The following is a 16,207-nucleotide window of genomic DNA, read 5'->3' on the forward strand; positions in this document are numbered from 1 at the left end:
GCAATGAATTAGGATTAATTTTCAAATATGGCTTGGATATGTTGTCCTGCTTCTATTTGGTGCATATATGAGCAGCTTTCAAAGGCTATATTTCTTTTGTAAATGTGTTTGTACTGCTGAGACAGCACAAGGGCTTGGGCCTGGGAATAGAAAATATCGGGCCGCCAGAAACCCAAGAACCGCAATACTGGTAACCCTTCTGGCAAAAGAATGCAGAGGTGCTTCCATTTGAGGATGAATTCTATCCACACATGTATCTTCTTAACCTTGGTTCACATGACACAATCTCTATGAAAGTCTTAAAGCTAAGTCTTAAGTCATAAATGTGTTGTATGTGAGAAGGTACCCATGTTCCTACCGGGACCAGGCTGTCTGGAGGTGAGTGGTCTTTCATGGTGCTTTGGCACATCTTTAGTAGTCTTTACTCTGTGCGGTGCTGATTTGCTTAAGAGGAGGGTATTTCACAAAACTGTCCCTTAAGGAGTGTAGGGTGTGTACTGGCACAGTTGCTCTGCATTTTTGCCTCTCCACAGCCTGTGTTCTATTAAGAACCTATGAGTGAAACAAACGCCTGCTCTCTTAGGAGAAAAGAGGTAGGGAGAGATGGAAAATCAAAAAATACTGTCTCTTGCTATGATATAGGGTGAGATAGACCAGAAATGGAGAGAAATCGGGAACAGTTTAAAGTGGGTAATAGAATTGCATGAAGGAAGGTTTAAAGAGATGTTGGAAGAATAAATCAGCATCTTCAAGCCTTTCTCATTGACTTTGAGAAGTCCTTGGAAATGTGGATTTCTTTTGAGCTTTGAGTCCTTGGTTTAAAGTTTTGAATGGGAGCAACTGTGGCCAGCTGTATCATAGGGGACAAGGTCATCAATAATGTCACAATGAAGTTTACACAAATCAAATACAGTGAGAGTTGGGCATGATTCATGAATCCGATAAATAGTCAGCTCTTGGGCTTGGAATTTATATTGTGTCAGTTTGCTTTGCAAGTTTTTGAGGCAGGTTGAATTGAGCTGTTCTAGAAGAATAGTAGAAATACCTCAGATTTAAGTACTAAATATTTTCTTTGTTGCCAGAGGCTCCAAGTAGTGAGAATGCTTTGTTTCAGTTTTTAATTGAGATTATTGGTGTGCTGTTTTGATATGGAATAGAAGTCCCCAAATATAACGTGCTGTTTTTAAGTTTCATATTAGAGCTATTTTTTAAAATCTCATAATAAACCTAGTTTTGCATTGTCATTTCTTTTAACATTAATTTTTCCTTCCTGAACCACTTTCAATAAATGGCTCCTCAAGGAAATGAACTTGAACTTCTAACAGTGAGGATTTAGATTTGATAGAAGGAAAACCTTTGAGAGTGATAATTTGTTAAGGACCAGGATAGGTTACAGAGAGAGAGAGAATTTGTTATAACCAGGTCAAAGCACTCTTTTTTTTTTCTGGGTTACCCCCTGGGGACTTGGAAATAGCTTTGTTATACAGAACTCTTTTTGCATGTGGTGATAGTTCTTTGTAGAACTTTCTTTTCTTAGGGGGTGCTTTAAATATGTTTGTTTCCTGCCCTCATTAACTGGGAGTATAAAATAAATTTGAGCTCAGTAATACTTGGGAAGGAGGCAGGGGATGTTTTATTGGCTGATGTTGAATGCATTCTCATATTTCACAGCTCATGGTGCTCTGTTGGAATGAAAGCCTCATCAATATTGCCCACAATCATTTATTTCTCTACAAGATCATGTAAAGGACCCCTTGACATTCATATTTCTTTGCTTCACAAAAGAAATTATCAAATGAGTTCTAATAAAGAAAAGTCCAGGGTAGGTAACCTGAACTAGAGTACATACATTTTTTTCTCCCTCATTTCCACTTCTGTGTTCTTACTTGACATTTCAGGGCAGTGTTGGCCAGGCTGAAGAGTAGCAAATCCAAAAAAGGATGAGTAATACTCAGTTCCCAGACAGTATACATTTCGAAAGCAATGTTAACTAGTGAATTTAATCAATTAGTTCCAGTTGGCATATTTACCTTATTGTTTCTAAGGAGGCTTCCAAAGGCTGCTTTCCGTGTGTCCTTGAAAGGCATGTAGTTATTCAAGATTAGGCTTTGCATTTTAGACAACCAGATGAACACTTTTGGAAAACCTCTCAAGATTTATAAAATGTTCACATGAATAATAACTGTTGAATAGATTTTGGTGCCTTTATAAATCTTATGGGGAGTTTTCTCATATATTAAGCACGTTAAAACACATCAGAAGTATATCATGGGAAAATAATAGGGATCGTAATTCAATAGCTTTGTAATGTGACAGTCACACAGATCTCTGTCATCTCAGTGGCTCAGTAGAGTGACACAGCTTATGAGTTAGGTTACTTCTGTGTGACCTGAAGAGGAACAAACCTTCGCATGAAGTCAATCAAATTAAATAATGTTTTGAAAAATAAGGGAACTGTGTTTGGAATCCTTGGTGTTATATTGTTCTGTGTTAAGATGTATCTTGGTTTTCTGTTAGTGAATTATTTTGGTAATGTGGAGCCTTCACGCTACACAATTGGCCAAGTACTTGGATGCCCAAAATAGCCTGGCTCAGAAGATTGGTCTACACGTTGTAAAGTTAGTGTGTCTTTTACTCAGAGCTAACCAGCTGCTCCCCCTAGCTAGATATAAAAAGTCATTTCTGGTGTTGTATTGTACAATTCACGCCATATCTGCAATAAGTTACATATTTGAGAATGGGCCAAATAAGGAACATATCTTAAAACCTCAGCAACATTTATGTCAGATAACTGAATCAATATCTGATTTCTTAAGTTCAAAATAAGAATCGTTCCTGAAAAGCAAGTTAATGCTAAAGACTGATTAACTCTGTAAGAAGGAAAATACTACTTGTAATTGTAGATAATACGAATTTGGGTTAACTGTTAGGAATGATTTTTGTGTAAATGATATGCTAAAACTGACCCTTCAAAATACTCGTAGTTAGATTAGGGTTTCCATTTATAGTCATTTTAGTATTTCCATTCGATTTTAGGAATTTGAAAACTGAGTATAAAAATGTGCTTGAGGTAAAACTTGAAGATAAGCATCAAGGGACATGGTCTTTTGTGTGTGGGACTGTTTCTGGGAAAAGTAAGTATGTGAAATGATGCAGAAAATCCATCCAGACAGTTAGGGATTGGCATTTTCTTCAGAGAGAGAAGAGAGTACAGATAAAACTTTCTATGAGGGTCCTCCAGCTCCATTTTGTGTGTCACAAGAAGGTGACTACTTACATTATTTTTTACTTAAATGCAAATAACTTTTTGCAATGAAAATGTATTTTGAGTAAAATTTGGCTAGTGTCAAATAATGCTCTAGAAACCTATGGGCAAAATTATAGTCATAATTCTGGTATACTTGGACATAATTGGGGGTTCTGATTTAATAATTGAAAAAATAGGATTTTAGGAAGGTTGTCTCCAGCTTTAACCTCCCTCCCGATTTCTACTTGGCTACTTGACCCAGGTGAAGTCAGTGGGTCCAAAACCAAGACTAGGTCATCTTTCTCATCGCCTGTTTTCTCCCCAGACTTGAAACTGGCTCATTACACTCTGATTACTTCTACTTTACTCACTACACAGCCAGTGCATTAGAAATGCGAGTTTTAGTTGTCTTCTATGTAATCTTACTCTCACAGCTCCCACAGTCGTCCATACCCAGGTTATAACGCGCATCCAGATTATTTCCGAAGCTGCTAAGCGGCCTCCTCCCACAGTGCTTTACATTTTGATTGGCCTAGCTTTCTTTATTCTTACTCTTCCAAGAACTTTTATAACCACCCACTCCCCAACAAATCATTTACCCATTCACCTGCAATTTAAATGGGACAGAAGATTTTGAATTTGTCCCTGATTACATTAACCTTATCACCAATCACAAACCCAATGCAAGTCTTCTCCCCTGGGCCACTTAGAGGCTCCCACACATCTGCTTTGCTGTTCCTCGTTACTCAGAGCACCCTCCCATTCTGATTCTTCATTGTTCTTTATTCAGGTTCCAACTCAGGTCCTCCTGTCTCCCTCCCCACCCCACCAAAAATAGCTTCTCTGACATTCTAATCCACCATCACTTCTAACCTCTGAATTCAGTCCACAGAATAATTACTGATTTTTTTCTGTTTCCCGCCTGTCAATTCTGTTTGATATTTCAGAAGGACTAAACAGTCACAGGGTATGGCATTGATATTAGTGGGTCAGATTTAATGGCACCAACAGCAGCAAAGTACAGCGAACTTCTTAACAGCACAAATCCAAAGTCAACAGCTGCTGCCTTCCCACACCAAGGCTCCCCCCAGCCTCCCTAATAATGGTGGGTGTTTCGTCATTTTGTTATGGTCTGGTATAGACAGGTCAACACAAACATTATGAAATAATAGGAGTTAAAATAGCTGCCATTTACTAAGCACTAGAACTATGGTAATTGTTATTTAATCATTGTTTAACAGCCTTGTAAGGAAGAAACAGAATTTTCCAGGGAGTCAGGCTCAGAGGAACTAATTTGACTAAGGTTACAACATAGCTAGTAATCGATAGAGGAGGAATTCGGAGCCATTCTGTGACTCTTAATCATTGTGCTGGGCTGCCAAGTTTTGAATAGTGTGTACCACCTACTATTTTTTGTTCCAAATAGTCAAGAATGAGGCATATTTGAGGGTCAGAACAAGAGGCCAAGCCTATGTCTGCTGCTGTCCTACCTGTTCTGTAGTGAAACTTGAAATTCAGTTTCTGGATTTTATTTGGTACCTTTCCGAGCACTGGCTTTAGTCTTAGTTTATAAAAGCTCTGCAGTTCTTTAAGTCCATAATTAAACTCCAAATTTGTAATATTTCTTTGATATAGAAAGACTTGCAATTGTGATTCTTTAATTCCATCTGGGAAAGGACTATAGAGCTTTGTAATTTAATGAGCAGGTTTCAAGTTAAACATTGGCCGATTCTGAATCTCTTGTCAAGGTAGAGGCTATTCCAAGAACAGAGACTGTTAAGGACAAGGAAACTGTTTTCCTTCAAGTCATTTCCTATATGAAAACTTTATAGTGAAATGACTTTTAAGAATAAAGTGATTGTTTAGAATTAAATTACTTGTTTTAAAACAGCAAGCTACTAACACCTAAAGGAAAACATTGCTATTTGCTTTTAACATACCTAGATGATGTCTTTAAGCTTCAAATGAACTTTAAATATTTTAAATTGCATAAAGATAAATACAGTGGACTACTTGCTAATTGAGAGCATTCTGGGGACTTGCTCACTTAAGTAACACAACATTGCTACACATGAATAGTTGGGACAGAGCTGCAGATGGACTCCATCTTTTGGCCAATATTGGGTTGATTGAGACTTTTAGATACGTCAGCCATAATGAATGAGTTAAATTCCTCTCCTTTGTAGCTTTTTGTTACTGCTATTTATTTATATACGTATTTACTTAAATCGTAGCTACAGTTAGAAAAAGTTTCCTGGGATTAGGAAGTGTAATTATTTAGGCAGCAAACAAAGAGTTGTTTTAGAAATTTTAGTATCATTAGGAGGAAGTTTAAAAAGACTGGAATCCCATTGTCTCGTAAGAAGTAAGAAATATTTATTGATTCCCAAATGGAGCTGAAAAAAAGCCTTTCCTCTTTTAGAAAGTTGTGAATGACCCAGCGAGAGCTCTAGTAAGCTTTACTGAACCAAGCTGCTAATAGTTATTTAATGTTATTCTTCAGTGTGAAAGAATCTCCGTAGATTTTCCTTTTAATCTCTTTGAATTGCAGGCTCATAAACCTCTCTGATGAGTCCTGCCAGTGTTTTCTTAGGTCCCACTGTAGAGACAATGGAGCCACAGAATTCTTTCACCTCTTGTTGTCAGACAAATCCAATAGAACGCAGGGTCAGAAGGGCCTATACTTCTGAAGGTTTAAAGATTCTTTCTCAAGTAACCACATGCATTATTTGATTTTAATCATCATATTTCTCAGGAATCTCTCTTTAACTATAGTGCATTGCTTCCTATATGTAAATAAATTTGGAAATTTCCCCCCCCATGTTTGGTTAAGCATGTCAGCATTGCACAGGGTGTGAACAGACCTTTAATGTTCCTAGATACCTTAGAAAAAGCTGAATCTGTTCACTTCAGAAGAATTAGGAATCATATGATGTCATTGGTCTCAAGATAGAGTATGCCAAATGCCAGACAGTGCATTTTCTTTTCAATGGCTGGTGTGTGTTTTTTGTTTTGTGGTGTGTGTGTGTGTGTGTGTGTGTTTTATTACCACTCTGTAGCTAAGATTCCAGATTTAAATCTAACCTCTGTTCCTTTAAGTCACTTTCTAAGTCAGTTTATGTTTTCTTAACATTTTTAGTAGTGTCATGTTAACAGGAGAACTTTGAGATAGGATTTATATTTTCAGATTTAAAATATTTCATTGTAACAAGGAAAAATTTTTATAATATGTAACAGTCAAAAGAAAACAAATTTATCTGTATTGCAGATGCTTTGCATGACAGAGAGTTATCAAAGCTAATTACAGGGTTTCTGTGAGTTAAGGGCTAAGGATAAGTTAAATTTTCTAATTATAACTCCAGTGGTGGACAAGCAGAGATCATTGTTTAAAAAGGAAAAAAAAAAATGGGTATCCAAGATGGCAGCAGAGTAAGTAGAAGCTACACTCACTTCCTCCCAGGACTAAACAGGAATTACAATTAAAATATAGAGCAATGCCGGGCCGGGCGTGGCTCAGCGGGTGAGCGTCGACCTAGGATCCAGGCGATCGGGGTTCGATTCCCGGTCAGGGCACATGCCTGGGTTGTGGGCTTGATCGATGACTCTCTCGTCGTTGATGTTTCCATCTCTCTCTCTCCCTCCCCTTTCCTCTCTCTGAAATCAATAAAGATATATTTAAAATATATATATAGACAGAGAGAGAGAGAGAGAGAGCGCGCGCAATCAACCTGAATAACCAACTGAAGACTAAACAGAAATCTTATAACCAAAGATTTACAGAAGAAGCCACATTGAGACTGATAGGAAGGTTGAGCAAAAGGACTGGCCCCGCTCCCAGGGGTGGCAGCTGAGACTCCAAAGGGATATCTCAGCTGCAAATGCTCCCCCTGAGGAGACTGGGGTCTCAACTCCAAGCCAGGCTCCCCAGCTCAGAGCACCAGAGTGGAGAAGAGACACCCATGTAATACTTGGCTTTGAAAATTGGTGAGGATTCTGTCTACCAGGGAGAGACAGGAGTCTGCTAGAAACACAGGCGCGCTCTTGGAGGGCCAACACGCAAAATCTCATTTGCAACCACTCACCCTGGGCTCCTCGGAGAGAGGGTGGAGTGGACTAGAGTTGCATGAGGAGAGAGAGGTTTGTGGCTCTGGGGAGGGAGTAGAAGGGACAGCCGCCAGGATCCCTGAGCTGAGTTCTTTTCTCACACTGCAGATGCCATCTTTCCTGGGTGTAGCACTCTGCTCCATATGGCATCAGACTAGGGGAATGCATAGCCCCACCTGCTTGACTCCCTGTCACCCCACCCTGTGGAGCTTGTGCCCTGCTGAGGAATCAGCTGCCTGGGCTGGGGTGTAGAGGTCTGGGCAGACTAGGGGGTTGTCTATGACTGAGTGGTGTGGCTTTGGGGTGGGGGCCATTCCTTCTACTTTCCCCCTAACCTGACTGATGCCTCCCCCTCACTAGTGCCTCCCCCTCACAGGAGATCCGCCAACCCCACTCTCCAGGCTTCCTGTGGCCCCACCCTCCCAACTTCTGGTGGCTCTGCCCTGCCTAGGTCTGGGCAGAATTCAGTATGGACTCAATTTTGTGGCTCTGGGGAAAGGGCCAATACCTCCACCTTCCCCCAAGCCTGACTGGCATCTCCCCCTCACTGGAGATCCACTAGCCCCATTCTTCCAACTCCTCGCGGCCCTGTCCAGCTGGAATTGGGCTCCTGGTAGAATTTGAGTCTGAGTTATGTGGCTCTAGGATGAGGGCCATTTTTCTCTTGCACACCTGACCAGTATAGAGCCCTACCTTCTTCATTCAGCCAAATCTTGGTCTGTTTGGGCCTGATAAACTGCTGGCTTCACCCTGATGACTCCCTGAGTCCCCGCCTCACCACAGAGGTGTGTGAGCACCCAGCGGGTGGCAGCTAGACTGGGCATACCTTGTGACATTTGCTGAGTTGCCTCAGACTCATTACTGGCAACGAGGTTGAGCCTGTATCAGTCTGGTAAACACCACTCTCCGCTACCTGGTCACTCACTGAGAAACCTACTTCATGCAACTCAAGTACCACCAAAGGCTCCTTCAGTGACAGAGCCTAACAGGCAGCCTGCAGCAGGCAGAGGCAGGCGGAGGCAGATCTCGGGGTGCCTTGGGACTTTAGCTGACCTGTCCCCAGGCCCGGTGCTGGTAAAAGCTGGTCTTGGTGCTCAGCTTGGTTCTTCGTGCAAACACCAGCAGGTCCAAGCTATGGATTGCTTTGTAGTTCCAAACAGGTTGCCCAGGGCTAGTCACAGGCAGCATCTGACCTTGGCCTGGACCAGTGTCCCTCCCAAGGGACTCCAGAACAAACAGGCTGAGTGGCCAGCTTTTGTTCAGAAATTACTTAGCATATTGATACACTCTGCATAAGCTATTCAGTGGGCACACAGAGATGGAGGAAGTACCCCTGACCACTAGGCAAAGTCTATGTCTTTTAGGGATAGTTTAATAGTGTTGGTACCTAATAAATACAAAGTGATACAATATTTGACAAACCTAATAGAAAACCACAGTGAGTTCAAAATATTGTATAATCTTTTTATCCATTTTTAAATTGTATAACTCACCAATAAATTTTGAACAGGCAGTTATTAAATATAATTAAATCGCAGGCATTCACACAACAGAACAAAGGGAAGCATTTTCAGCAAGTGAACAAGAGACTAGGGAGACAGCTAAAGAAAATTTCATTGGGGTGGGGGTGGATTTTAGTCATTTATTTTAAGCATTTACTTTTAGGATGATACTAGCATACAGGAACTATATGACATGCTTTTAAAAACAAAGACAAGTGCTTCTCATCTTTAGTTGCTTTCTTTGTCCAAAAATATACTTATTGTAAGCAAGAGTACATGCTTTTACTACCTGACCATACTCTTACTAAATTTAGTTGGAATTCCAGGGTTCTTCCACCTATAGGGAAAACTTTGGCCCAGGAAACGGCAATAGAACTTCAACACAATACAGTTGTGTTTTATGGTTATTGAAATATTTTAAAGAAATCCTCCCTATAAATTGCCTGTTAATTACTCTGTTGCAAACAAATAAAAATCAGGTGACTAATAGCCCCTTAGATGCTGGTAGAGCTTTATTCTCTAAAGTGCTTTTAGTTGGATCTGATTTTATTGGTAAAATACCCTTGTGTTAGTCTGTCCCATGTTCCATAACTAAATTCCATTGAGTAGATGGCTTAAGCAACAGAAATTTATTTCTCACAGCTCTGGAGGCTAGGAAGTCCAAGATCAAGGTGCGAGTTGACAGGATCCCTGATCAGGTCTTGTCCTGGCTTGCAGCCAGCCTACTGCTAGCTGTGTCCTATGATACTTTCTTCTGTGCATGCACATGGAGAGAAACCTCTCTTCCTCCTATAAGGCTACCTTATTCAACTCCTAAAATCCTTATCTCTATAGTCACATTGGGGTTAGGGCTTCAGCATATGAATTTGGGGGGTTGTCATAATTCAGTCCATAGCAACCCAACTTCTGAAGTAGATAGGATAGAGATAACTCGATATACCCAAGGTAGAAAGCTACTAAAATACTAGAACTAAGAATCAAATACAGTACTTTTTACTCAGCTGCACGCTGCCTTCCTTAGTTCCTATGGTTTATCTGACACACAAAAATTACCCCATCTCTCACAAAACAGAAGTCACTAATTGACTACAAGGAATCATCAAAATCATCTTCATGGTTTTTGCATGTTGCATATTTGTAAAAAGTGGGATGGATTTTGGTTTGTAAGAGGTAGACTTTGGAATTTTTAGTCATCTGAAGTCAGATAGCTTTAAAACTGCTATCAAAAGTAGTAAGCTAAGTTTTAAAATGGTAAGTTAGTAAGAATTATACCAACCTGGCTGGAGTTGTCTTTTCAGCACTCTTCATGGTTATGATTAAAGTATCAAAATTAATTGTCTCATTTTATATTTTACAGAAGATGATCTAAGAAATATGGGACCAGTAGATGCTCAAGTATATCTTAAAGAAATGTCTTGGAACAAAGGTTGGATTTTTTTTTTCTCTTGACTACAAAGGAAAAGATTAGGGATTTTCTGTAAGAAAAAAAAAACTATCCTAGGATATTTGGAATCTTAAAAAGAAACAATAGCTTGGCTTTTGATATATATGTGGGTGTTTTTGTCTGGAATATTTTTATTCCATTCTAAACTTCAATTATGGATGTCCCACTATATGACTCATTCCTGATTATTTTTTTGTTTTAATTAGATGTTAGGTACATAGGATTTCATAAGGTTTTCTTTTTTTAAACTACTTTGGTTTTTGGTTTACTCTCCATCTGAGTAATAGGGAAAATAAATTTAAAGATAATTTTTCCCATCCTTCCTATATTGACATTCAAGATGAATTCCCATTAGGATGTTTGTTTATGTGGAAGCATAAACTGTTAGGGCAGTCCTTTCAATGCTATATTCTCCTACTTGGAGCTTGTTTTACACTCACTTCTAGATTGTGTCTTAGGTGAAAAATAAAAATCTGTCACTCCCTTTTACTCACCATGAAGTCATGTCTTTTCAACTTTCCTATTACTAGAATTTTAACACCTAAATCTAATTTCTCCACTCTTAATAGTTGTGTGAATTGCTCGGGTGAGATGTGCTAAGTTCCTTTTCTAAATGGAAGCCTTGAATACCACACTTCCATGTTTCTCTGGTCAAATGAATAAAATCTTACTATTTCTAGAATTTTTATATACTTTTAACCCTATTACTTTATTGTTCAGCCTGGGGTACAGATTCCCTAGGACTTTATAAAAATTTACTAGTGAGTGTGAATACATAGATCAACAGCCCATCCTTCCAGAAACCAAGTTTAATGAAATATTTTTTAACAGCAAATTCTTCACTTAGTGCACTTAGGAAATTGGGTCACAAGCTATGTTGACTTAGACGGGGGATCATTTTCTGCCTATGGGCCACTCTTTTCCTAAAGTGCCAAGTGAAATCCTGGAGTAGAAATTCTTATTTGCAGTGAATGATTGGAAGATGAGGTTTTGTGTTACTAGGGCTCCCAGGGTTGACATAGTTTCATCGCATAAACTGGGAGAGCTACTGCTGTGAAAACAGAATACACTAGTGACCTAGGCTTGCACTGCGAGATCATGAGGGGCAGACCGGAGCATGCCACTGATCAGGGAGACCTGGCCAGCTAAATGAATCTCCTGAAAATATAGTATTGCTACCTTATCCATCAGTGTGTGTGTATGTATGTGTGTTTAATCTCCTATTAGACAAATTAGTTCTTCCTGTACTTGATGTGACTAGTGTATTTTGTTTACAGTTCCTGATAATGTGAAAACAGTGAAAACTGGGTTTTGTAGTTTTTCCTTCTTCAGTAACATTTAAAATATATAATTAATAATTAAGATTTTTTAAAATTAAGACTATGGATTGGGTAATTCAAGCATCTTAGTTAAAAAATACATGAACTTTCTGATACAAGTGAAAATGCTAAGAAATGGAAGGAAGTGTACAATGTGAAATCATCAAGCGGGACCGGGAATGTGTTACTGTCCTTGAGACTTCCTAAAGTAAACCTGACAGTGAAGATACAGAGGAGTCCCAGCCACAGCCACCGAATCGGCCATAAGCCACTACCATTAATCTGAAAACTATAGGATGTCCTTAGGTGCTTATTTAAATGAAGGGTTTTTAAATAATTGTAAAGATTGAAATAGTTCTTACCCTTTGGGAGAGAAAATAACAGCAACAGCTGCATGAAGCCTTTATTTTTGCAGGAATATTTAAAAACTAGCCATGTGAGTTTTGCAATTTTGAGGGGTTTTTTGCAGTTGAAAAAAGCATTCTTGGCAGATGAAGTTAAGTAAATTGGGGATCAACTGGGCAAGTAAAAAAGTGAAGATTTTGTCATAGTCACTTTCAGAATAGCCTTGGAAGGTGAAGATTTAACACAGAAGAGTGGATGAAACACTGCATGATATACATGCCAAATGAGTCGCTTGATCCAAGGAGTCTGAAATGAGGCACTTTATTTATCATGCTCAGCAGGCACACCTGAAGAACTGAGAGACTAACGTGTTAACCTTTCCCCTCCCGGTTAATCTCATATACAATTTGTCATTTTGTCTTCATTTGTTATATTTAAAATGATGGTCTCTGTGGCGATATCACTTTGTTAAGTGATAAAAGAATAGTATAAGAAGAAGTCTGACAAGATGTGAGTTTTTTGTGAGCATTAACATTTGGAATCATCTATGACAAAACCCCACAGTAGCCCATGGTGGCCTTCACATCATTTACTGAGCACATGTCACCTCAAATTGTTTCTCATTGTTCACTGAGGTGGTAAAAAAACAAGAAGGAAATGTAGCTTAAGAAAACCAATGGCTAGAATATGTACATTTTTACACAATTTAGTAATAAAACAATTCACTATGAAAGCATGCTCCATTACATATGTATGTTGGCTCAGACAGGGGAGATGTTGGCATTTTTCAATTCAAGATTAAATTATAATTTCCTTATGGAGGAATAAGGCATTGTGGTAAAAAATAAAAAGCAGGATTGGGTGAATGAAGCCATGTTTTCCTTAATGATAAAATAAATACATAAAATTGGTTCATTTGATTGCTAGTTTTCTAAGGCCAAACTTGATTAGAGAACAAAAACAAGGCAGCTAGATTTTTCTTTCCTTTTCTTTATCTAACTGCTAAAGAATGAAATTTGAGAACTGAATGAAGATACCTGATTGTAAGAAATCGTATCTTGAGGCTTAGTTCATTTACCTATATAACAAATTATGACAATAGTAAAACAATATGATCAGTAATTATGTTTGACAGTCACTTCTTAGGGACAGTAAAATTGAATGACCAGTAAATTAGGAATTCTTTTAGTACAAGGACACAAGCATTTCAACTTCTCAGGAAAATGACAGGCTTGATAAGATTTCCACCATTAGGCTAAACGTCACACCTTGTTGCCTCCTTTGGGCATCTCACTTCAGTGACTGCCCTTTGGTTCACAGATCATTTGTAAACACCAAACAGGCAGACACACAGGAAAAAGCACCAAATGTGTTTATATACCTGAGTCAGGATTCTTGAAATAGTGATACCAGAAGAGATTCAAGAAAGGGAGGGTTGTTTTCTTCCTTTACAGAAATAGTTTGGACAAACACACTGAGAAGAATGTGAAATTTATGTGAATCTTAAGAAAACAGAAGACTTCAAATAAATTTCCTGGGTTGCTTCTGACCATCTGCTGTCCACCCAAGATCTTTGGATTGATTTATAGCTTGTCCATCTCCTCTACAGATAAAGATTCTTTGATAATTTTTAGAAACGCTGCCCCTATATAAGAAATATTTTCAAGTTCTCATTTAGAACATTTTTTATTTACTGAGGCGCTTTTGTTTTGCAATTTCTGTTGAATAAACTGCATTGTGTGTATGTGTGGTATTATCAGTGTAGTTACTTGTAAGCGTCTGAAGCATTTTTTTTGTTTTCTCTGCAGATGATCACTCTTTCTCTCTGAGTTGCCGTTGTGGTGGGAAATACAGTGTTTCTGAGGATGAAGCAAAAGAAGTTACCCTGATTTCTTGTGACACATGCTCACTAATTATAGAACTCCTTCACTGCAGCTGAAATTGTTCACTAAGTGGGATCCGTTAACTGTAGACATATTGAAGAGAGTCCATTCCAACTTTGTCAATTCAAGCAACTGTATAAAGCTGATAAAAAAAATTTAAAAAAGAGGTAGGATTCTTTTTTTTGTCAGCTCTACTATTTGCAAAGAAAATATAAGCTTGTCAAGAAAAGTCTATCCTGGATTAATAGAAAATTAATTTAGCTCTTTATACATGTTTATAACTTAGATTGCCATAAAAAGGGACTTCAATTATGACTTATATTTAGCAAATTCCTATTTGAGAACTTTAATTGATTTGTTTCTTCAAATAAGCATCTTTTAGTATGTCACAATATCATATTTCTTTACAGTTCCTAAGTTTCTGAGGTAATAGATGATATTTCGAGCTGTCAAAGATACAGGCCTATTGTAAAACTGTCTCAAAATCTCAGGTCACTGGAGTTAAATTAGGATCTTTGTGACTAGATGAGAGCCCAGCTCTCTCATCATGAAGGCCGAATATGGAGATTCATGGTTAGCTGAGAGTCAGGAGGGTGTAGGAAGGATAGCTTTGGAGCCGGAGCCGTCACGCTGGCCTTCAGTCCTGGCGCTGTATTCCAGCCCTTCACGTGGTTGTATCAAAGCTTGCAAGTTCCTTAAACGTGGCCATCTTCAACTTGAAGTATAACTTAGGAAATGGTAGCTCTAGAAACACATGGTTTGAAACAGGGGCCTTACTTTCCTTTTTATCTCAGACTACTGAGATACAGCATTAATGTCTGTACTTAGGAGTAAGGAACCATTGTACTGCTGGTGTGGTGAAATGGACTTTTATAACAATGTATGATTATTGATTATAGTAGATTGTAAAGATTTTCTTTTTCTATATATTTAATATTCTATATATAGTATGTCAGAAATCATTTAAAAAATTGATTTGAAAAGGAATCCTTTATGGATTGGATCACTGAAACTTTCTTAACTTCAAATGAGTGAGCCACGCTTGTGACTTAGCAGCTTTCTCTTAGGTTGAACTCTGTATTTCTTCTTGGTTTGGACTTACAACACTAGTTTCTACTCTGACTTTGTAAATGCAGCTAAAGTATGAACATATTTGTGAGATTTTTTTCATTATACCTGTAAAACTAAAAATTCAAAAGTGAGGTTCTCATCCAGGTTTCCCCCTTAAAATATTTTTCACAAAATTTATATTATTTTGCATAATATAAGTAAAAAATAAAATTTTTCATAAAATTTATATTATTTTGCATTACTTTTATCCATATATTCTGACTTAATGAAGTTTGCAAGTTGTGTTACTTATTCTTTAACTTAACAATTAAAAATAACAAACTGAATAGCAAATAGTTTATTAGTAAGTACATGGTTTCAGTGGCAATAACTTTAGTTGAACAGGAGACAGTAATCAAATCAAAAGAATAAATGCTGGCTAATCATCAGAAAATCTGTGGCCATTAGGGCTATCACGGAGAAATCCAAAGTCACTCAGAGGCCAAATCTGTAAAATCAACATTGATTGAAGACAATTAATGAAAGTGTCGTCATACCCTCACCACACACCTTTTACTTCTGTCACCCCTTTCTCTGTGCTGTACAACTAACCACTTTCTCCTTACTCTTCGTTCAAGAACAGACTTCCTACAAGATGACTAGAAAGTGAATTTACATGTGACTATGTATTTAAACCCTAACATGGGTTTCAACTGCATGGGTCTACTTATATACAGGTTTTTTTCAATAAATGTACAGTTGGCCCTCCATATGCCCTGGTTTCACATCCACAGATTTCGTATTTTCTCTCCATGGTTGGGAATCTGTGGAAGCAGAGCGCCAACTCTATGCATTGTTCTGTGGGGTTTAAGGGACTTGAGCATCCACAGATTTTGGTATCTGGGCGGGGGGGGGGGTTCCTGGAACAAAAATACTGGATACTATAGATAAGTTTGCGGGAGTTAAAATTTATATGTAGACTTACAACTGCATGGGGGGGGTCAGTGCCTCTAACCCCTGTGTTGTTTAAGGGTCAACTGTATATATGTGAGAGCGTGTGTGTGTGTGTGTGTTTTCTCTTACTACCCTCAAAGTTAAATGTAAACCTAAGTACTTGAATATATGCTTAAGTGTAAAGAATCCTGCAAATTATCCTCAAGTGTTCATGTCTGTTTTTCTCCTTACTGATATGACAAAAAGGAGCCAGTGAAAACAATAATCTTTCCTAAGAATCATAAATTTGCAACCATAAATCCACTCCTCACTATACTTAACTGGGATATCCCTGCATTGCAGATAGTTTGACTCTAGAC

The 16,207-nt window shown here is 38.3% G+C and overlaps 2 protein-coding genes across 10 annotated transcripts in view; one reads left to right on the plus strand and one right to left on the minus strand.

Annotated features, from left to right (window-relative positions):
- The window catches only part of DNAJC24 (DnaJ heat shock protein family (Hsp40) member C24), a 40,966-nt gene that overhangs the window by 23,287 nt on the left and 1,472 nt on the right, over window positions 1–16,207 (plus strand). The window contains exons 4-5 of one of the 4 annotated variants that reach the window (XR_014000078.1): window positions 10,211–10,279; window positions 13,770–14,011. Coding sequence is in view for 2 of the 4 variants with exons in the window: in XM_081155547.1 (XP_081011673.1) it covers window positions 10,211–10,279; window positions 13,770–13,900 (200 nt within the window). In the remaining 2 variants the exon portion in view is untranslated. Of the gene's footprint in view, window positions 1–10,210; window positions 10,280–13,769; window positions 15,142–16,207 lie in introns of those variants that run through there. The other 3 variants (XM_081155547.1, XR_014000079.1, XM_081155548.1) reach the window with 3 other exon arrangements.
- The window catches only part of IMMP1L (inner mitochondrial membrane peptidase subunit 1), a 41,917-nt gene continuing 40,947 nt past the window's right edge, over window positions 15,238–16,207 (minus strand). For all 6 annotated transcript variants that reach the window (XM_081155541.1, XM_081155538.1, XM_081155540.1 and 3 more), the window contains one exon: window positions 15,238–15,402. In XM_081155541.1, the coding sequence (XP_081011667.1) occupies window positions 15,334–15,402 (69 nt within the window). In that variant the 3' untranslated portion in view covers window positions 15,238–15,333. The remainder of the gene's footprint in view (window positions 15,403–16,207) is intronic.

The sequence above is a fragment of the Miniopterus schreibersii genome (assembly GCF_964146895.1).
Source record: "Miniopterus schreibersii genome assembly, chromosome: 12".
Lineage (NCBI taxonomy): Eukaryota > Metazoa > Chordata > Mammalia > Chiroptera > Miniopteridae > Miniopterus > Miniopterus schreibersii.